The 7,444-nt window shown below is 39.1% G+C and overlaps 1 protein-coding gene across 1 annotated transcript; it reads right to left on the reverse strand.

Annotated features, from left to right (window-relative positions):
- Positions 1–285: 285 nt before the first annotated feature.
- On the reverse strand, positions 286–6,871 carry PQLC3 (PQ loop repeat containing 3). The gene is made up of 7 exons (XM_008937608.1): positions 6,826–6,871; positions 5,931–6,041; positions 5,466–5,535; positions 4,792–4,849; positions 3,470–3,590; positions 2,246–2,287; positions 286–374 (listed from the first exon to the last, which is right to left on the reverse strand). The coding sequence occupies exons 1-7, from the start codon at positions 6,869–6,871 to the stop codon at positions 286–288; spliced, it is 537 nt and encodes a 178-aa protein (XP_008935856.1).
- Positions 6,872–7,444: the final 573 nt, after the last annotated feature.

A 7,444-nucleotide genomic window follows, 5' to 3' on the forward strand; every position in this document is an offset into this window, starting at 1 on the left:
AAAAATACCTTGTTCATTTAGTAAAAAAGTCCAGAGAAAATGTGATATCAGTGAAACTTGTCTTAAAAGACCAATAAAAATATGCTGCTTAAATTAACTATCTTATCAGAATTGTTTCTAAGAGAAAACAAGCATGACTGTTCTAATTATGCTTAGGGATAAACACTAGGCTTCAGAGAGAGAGAGAGAGAGAGAGATTGCTTCCTCAACCTTTGTCCTGTTTAAGCTTAATTATATCAGGGGTTTTTTTGATGGTAACGTATGTTGTGTGCTGATGAGTGTCTTCTAATCAGTCTTTTTAGTTTTCCTGTAGTGCAGAATTGTGGCTGTGACCCAAATATTGAGAATGAGCATGGTTATGAAACGGATGAGAACTAAAAGGGAAAAAAAAATCTTGTAAGCATAAATCCAAAAGGCTCAGCTGCTGTTATTCTCAGAAGACACAATGTTTTGTAAACCTTCACTGGTATACAAACAGGCTGGTTCCCATTCTGCAACTCTATTCAGTCAATTAGTTTAAATTACCATACTCAGGAACTCAGAAACTCTCAAGGTAAATGTAGCAAAGAAAAGCATTTAGCACTTGCAAGTGATATCTGTGAATAATATGCTACAGTACCTTTAATTCTTTTGTGACAAAACCACGAGAACAGTACAAAGTTGAGTAGCCTCATATTTATATTTACACCCAAAATTAAACTTGGAAGCGGCAGCTCATGTGCCCTTTATAGTTATGTGTTGTTTATAAAAAAAAAAAAAGGATTATTCTCTACTGCCATCTGTTAAGTTTAAAATTCAGGGAGACAGGAAATACTTTTATCTGTCAGATTTTAATGAGAGAAAATCTGACAACTGAGAAAAAAAAAATGGTTTTTCAGTATCCGGATTAACTTCCAGATTTTTTTTTAAAACCCAAAATAAGCATAGTGTCTGTATCTATGAGAAGTATAGGTATATCTGTCTGGTGAATGACAGTTTCATGTATGTGTATGAAACCAAGATGTCAAAATGTTCAGTGTTGGAAGTTAACTGGACACATTATCCATTAGAGCAGCACGGTATCAGTGTTTGCTGCCATCGCCTCCATGTTCCAAAGTGTACTGTGCTGTACTTTGAAAAGCAGCTTTAACCAGGGCCAGCTCTACTTTCAAGAGCCAGCTTTTTACTTGGATGGTGTTTTTCTCCCTTCCTTCCTCCCCTCAATATACCTATCTTGCTTCTCATCAGCCTAAGTGAGTAACTGGGGGTGAACTGGACACAATAACTGACCCAGACTAAATTTCTGCGTATGCATTATGCCAGTTTTTTTGGTGCTCCCATTAACTGCATGACCCCAAAACTCTTATTCTGGTGAAGAGAAAGCAGCAAGCACAGGAGTGAAAATGAGTGCTTGAAAAGGGGACTTCCAGTGAAAGAGCCTCTTGAACTGCTTGTAAAACTAGAGCCTTATTGTGCTGCAGAGGACTGCTTAAAAGAAAATAAATCCATTCATATGATGTTTCTGCTGAAATGCCAGTTTTGGACTAGAACAAGGAACCACCAAATAAAGTACAATGTGATTTTGTTACTGCTCTTACATCCACCAAGTATTCATTTTGAGCTATTTACTGACAAATCTGCTGCACTCCTCAGCTCCTTCAGCTTTGTCAGAATGGTTAAGCTTTTAAATAAAATTTGCTTTATAATGAAATCAGCTTCAAATTATATATTTTAAGCCATTTTTTGGTGAGTTCCTTACTAGCCTATCATTTTATTTTCAGCCTGCCATAAACTTTCTGAATGTTGTGCCTAAAACAATTCATTACTAAGCTCAACTTTAGTTTTCTAGAAAAATTTTTAAAGCACAAACCTCACAATGAGGAAACACTATTTGAAAAGCTCTCACTCCATTATTACAGAACTTTAAGTTGTATTTTACTAAATGTATGTATTTAAGTATCAAATTTTATAATGCTTTATTCTGCCATTTTCATAATTGTTAATTTTGTAGTGCTTTTGCTTTTTGAACAAAATAATGGCTTTTGGACCACTTGTCACAATGTGACAAGCACAAGCAGTTTTTTTTTGTTTCCTCCAGGTTATTTGACCAATTTGTAATCCTGTGCTGATTTTAGCAGTAACCCCTTCCTTCACTGTGCTAACTCACCAGGTTCATGGCTTGTTCTTCTGGGAGCAGGTAATTGCTTTTGCAAAACATCTGAAAGCTGCCATGGCAGCTGTTATCTTGGAAAGGTTCCATACTCACCTGCGAGGTCATTCGTAGTCAGTACAGTTGTAACTATTCTTGCTGTAAATTGAATGAATTCTGATTAGTGGACTAGATACATCATGTTTATACCTTCAAAAATTGATGCAATACCCATTCTTCAACAGAGTATTATCTTGCATGAGAATATACGTTGTATAGACTTCCCACTTTCAGTGCATCGACTCTTCACTATTTTAACTTCAGACATCAAGCTCTGAAAGCTGAGTGACACTGTATTAAGGGTATTGTTTAATGAGAAAATAACAGGTATCATTTTTATACCTGTTTATCTCACTAGATTGAATGTGGTCAGAGTTTACTGCTTCTCTTTCTGTTCAGCCCTCTTCTTCAGTAGTTGATACCGAGCTAGACCCACAGTGGAGTTAGCATGACTTAACCATTGTGAATGTTCACACGCATGCCTTCAGGCTTCTGCAAGGATGAGGCACTCAGCTTTCCTTCCCACAGCAAATCCAAACCTCCATTATTTCATATTTGCAGCAGACTAAGACCATTTACAAAATTTAATGCTGCTCAGAAAACATACCACAACTTCTGATTACCGACTTAAAAACATTTGTTTCAGGGGAAATAGATCCAGCATCACTATGTTTTACAGTAAGGATATTTTAAACAAGTTTTGTGACTTTGACAAAGACACTTCTGACAAATAGCTGTAAAAGAACTGTTCATGCAGAGCAGTAGGTAATTAACACATACACTGTGCAAATCACTGTTCTTGGTACGTTCTTAAATTCTCATCTGTTGAGAAATGCATTTACATGTAGTCACAGGGTTAAAAGTATTTAGCATTAAGTGTGTATTTATTTGTAGGTGACTCTTCAGAATCAGTGTTGTCTGACCAAAAGTTTAGCACCCTCTCATGTTGGATCACTAGTGAACTTATTAAATCCTAGAACATTGAAATCTTTTCTTCATAAAGATACTCTTTCAGTGATTTCAAATGTATGTTACCTTGACCATATTTCTATGTATTCTACAGTCACAGTGTAATTGTGACTGAGCTGGTGTCAGTCATAAAACTGGATTTCAAGGAGCGTGTGGCATCTGAGTCTCAGAAGTCAGCACAAAGGGAAACTACATGAGATGTGTACCTACTCTGATTGAGTAAAAGCCTAGTGAAAGAGGTGTTAGCAGGAGATACGGCTTTGAAGAAAGGAAGAAAACTCAGTGCTCCACACCAAGTTGCCCGTAGCTTACTTGCACAGGTATAGGCAGACATGCTCCAGGTCAAGGCGCTCACTTGTCCCGAATCTTTGGTCTGCCAGAGGCACCGCAGCTGAGCCAGCTTACTGGCTGCACTGATGAACGTGCACAAATTCTGAAAAGCAGGCAAAAGAGAAAGAACCTCTGCCTCCGTCTGACAGCTGTTAGTATGTAACTTACTAAAAACGAGGACTAAGCTTTTCATTTACAATAAAAAGAAAACCAGGCTTTTTCACTGTTCCAATCCAAGAGTTTCAGCTTCTTACTAAGGAACTGTGAAGCAAAAAAATTGAAGTTACCAGAAGCAAGGGACTGATTTCTGAGGTACTGCCCAGAAAGAAGCTCAAAGAGCGCAATTCCTACTGCTGCTGGCAAATGCTTGACAGAGACAAATAAAATATGAAGCAAAGACATAAAAAAGCCTCTCAACCTGCTGCAGAAAACTGTTTATGAAAGCTAGCTAAAATGGGACTTATCGAGTCTAAACAGCAAGGTTGATTCAGACCATCTGTTACCATTATGTCTGGCAAACTAAACCATCAAAGAATGAGAAAACTGACAAGAATGTGTGGAAAATGAGTCCAATTGGTGGGAAAAAAATAATGAAGGGAATGGACCATTCATTCTGTCATGCTTTGAAGGGGGATTTTGCAAAGGCAGCGAGTAGAGGGGACCTCCATGTTGGTCTCTGTGCCAGGCCCACACTTCCCTCACAAGCTGGGATCAGTGTTAGGCTTAGAAGCTTTCATCCCCATTTGTACCATCTTTTGCATTAGCAACTCCAGTTCACCTCAACTGAATTTCAACTTTCTCTCTCCTGATAAAAAGGGCAAACACCATCTTTAACCTCTGCAGGGTATTATCCGATGTTATTTTTCCTGGAAAATTCTAGGACTAAAGAGAAAAAAGATCTTGTGAAGTATTTAGTATTCTCTAGCTCAAATGCTTTGACTGATGCCCTGTTATTTCCTCTCATGTTACAGGCTTACGAACAGAAATTATGACATTAGGACTAAGGAAGCAATCTTTTTTTCAGCATCTTAAACCTTTGCTAGTTTTCATCAAGGCATCACCAATAACAACTTCACCTCAGAACACTTTTTTTTTCGTCTCATAGAGTATTGCCAGTGCTATGTTTTCCAGCTGCTCACAGAAGTGAGAACCAGCTTTATTTGAAAACTGGTTAGTTGTTCTAAAAGTTAAATGATGAGTTCTTTGAAGGAAAATTATAAGGAAAGATTTCACTGATAAAGGCTTCCAGAAAAAAAAATAATTTCGTACACAGACCTAATTTCAAATAAGCGTGCAGCACTTACCATGGCCAGGTCTATCATCCACTTCCGCAGTGCTAGCATGTACCAGCCCCCCCCAAACCTAACGTTATGTTAAGTTTAGCACTGAAAATTTTAGGATACCAAAGCTCTCAAAACTGCCTGGGGAATTACATTATTTTAAACATCTGGAAATAATCTTACTGAAGCCTTGTAACAGACTATACAATCTAGATAACACATATTAACCACTGGTTGAAACATGAAGTATTCCTAGCTGTTATACTTTGGTCAAACAGTGCAAGGAGTTGCTCAAGACCTGCTCCAAAGCACAAGACATGACATTTAAGCCTAAGTTCTATTTTTAAAAAAAACAAATGCGTCTGAGTTCATCATAGCACGTACAACCCACAGGGGTTGTTGGGAATCAGATTCCTAGGAATCGGAAAAAAGGACTTATTCTTTCCACTCTGCGTGTCTAACAAGGGTGTAAACTAAGAATTGGCCTTACTCCTCATCAGTTGTGGGCCTTCTAAAGCACATAGAAATATAGAAAGCTTTCTTCCTGTAGAGATTTTACTGTGGTCCCAGAAATGCATGGTGAGGGGTGGCTGGAAATGACTTGCAATGGTAGCACAAAACAAATGATGACATAGCTGCTATGCAAAGAACGATCAAACAAGCTACATAAACCAAAATTCCCAGATCCCAAAGGATACGTGACTGCATAGAACAAAGCTCGTCTCATGTTTCCACTGAAATGCAGAATAAACAAAAGGAGGATGACATCTGAAATAAATAAAAGATTGCTTGTCAGAGAAGGGGCCCAAATACAATCCTAGACAGTTCCACAGGGCACCATGTCTTTGGAGAGTGTCTCTCAAATTTGATCAATGTCCAAAACACTGTGAGCTTCAAAATGAAGCTTTTCTTACAGTCTGGAGTGTTTATGTTTCTCTCCCACATGGAATCACTGGGTAAAGGATGAGATTACACTGCAACTCCACCATGTGTGTATAATCAGTTCTTTCTTCTCTACCTGACCACCTATTTTCATAAAATATATAAGAATCCAATTATATTTGAGATGTTCATTCCCTCTTTCCCCCCAGCTCCAGTCAGTGGTGCTTTGGAGTGCTGAACAAACCCTGTTTTATTTCCAAAACACAGCTTAAAAAAATTACCTTGTGCAATGATGATGGGATACTCCAGGTATGTCTGCAGAGGGTAATCATAATAGATCTGGTACCTCAGAAACACAAGGAAGCTGAACAGAAAGACACAAAGCAGTGTGACTGCATGAAGAGACAGGACTACTCCTTCACAACTCTTTTTTACTGTTGTTTTGGTTGTGCCAAAAGGCCCCAGATAGGTGTAGCTGTCAAACTGATCAAATGAATATCAAGACAAAACTCAAGCCTGATGATCTGTAGCCTATTTCTCTAACCCTCCAGCAGATTAAGATGTAGAGCTGCCCGCACTTTTTGTCAAGGTCTTTGTGTCACAGTGTGTAAGGCATAATTTCATTAATTACAACTGATGAGAAAGAAATTAAGTCTTCCAGATCTAAAAGATACCTTCTCTTTGCAATTGCCTTAGGACCTCTGGGACAACTCTCATTTCTTTATGTCCATAGCTCAGTCTACACATTAAGCAGGTTTTACAGGAATAGAAAACATCTTCCAAGCTGTCTAGACTACACTATTACAAGATTGCCCAGTGTAGCTGTACTGGTCAGACCAAGTCTGTTCTTAAATGCATCAAACACTGGCAGTTCTCCTTCCTGCCATACCACAACATAGCATCTTAAAGTAACTGAACTTTTACCATGTTTTCTTTACTTTCTTCAACTTCCATGCAAGCCCATGAGATTAGACTGAAATTTTAGGGCTACAGAGAAAACAGAAAGAGTCTTAGGGCACAGTTTTATATAAGTCAAAAATGGATGGTTTCCAGCATAGAAAGATGGCATAAGGAACTGGCTGCTTTCTAAGAAACTGGGTTTTACAGTATTCAGAATCTAAATATCTGAATTTTCTAGAAGTCTTCTTTCTTATAGAGTCAAATTAGACTCCTCACCATGAGCATCATGCTTCTGTGCCACTCCTCTGCCAGGCCAGTGCATGTTGACTCCACAGAACCATCCCAGTTTGCACCAGCAGCCCCAGAGCTCCCTGCAGCTGGACTCAAAGTCTTTAAAGGCTGCAATATAAATAGTCTACTAAATAAACAAACATTCCCAAGAAATGTTCCTAAAAAGCTTCGTTGCAAGCCTTTCGAAACAGTTTTGCCTGCAGCAGGCTCAGAATCTGCAGCAGTGTGGGTACTGTGGTTGTCACGCAGGTTCTGAGGAGATGTTCATGGCTTCTTGATGCTCATCTGAAACACCACTTAAAAAGCCCTGTCAGTGCACACCGACAGCCATGAATGATTTCAAAATGCTACCACCACTTTTCAGCTGGGGCTGCAGGGTAAGTTATCCCTGCTGGCATTTAGTTGGCTTACTCCGAGGTGTATGAAGTGTGAACAACAACAACAGGGGTTCAGGGCCATGGAGAAACGCAGGGAGCAAACGGCCACAGCGGAGACCAAGGGGTTCTGCACAGCTCCATGCAGAAAGGTCTCCATACACCTAAGGCTCAGCAGCTCCAGTCCGTCAACAGCTGAAGACAAGGAACAGGCACATCCAGGAACAACA

This window comes from Merops nubicus, unplaced genomic scaffold, assembly GCF_000691845.1.
Source record: "Merops nubicus isolate BGI_N331 unplaced genomic scaffold, ASM69184v1 scaffold29883, whole genome shotgun sequence".
Taxonomy (NCBI): Eukaryota; Metazoa; Chordata; class Aves; order Coraciiformes; family Meropidae; genus Merops; species Merops nubicus.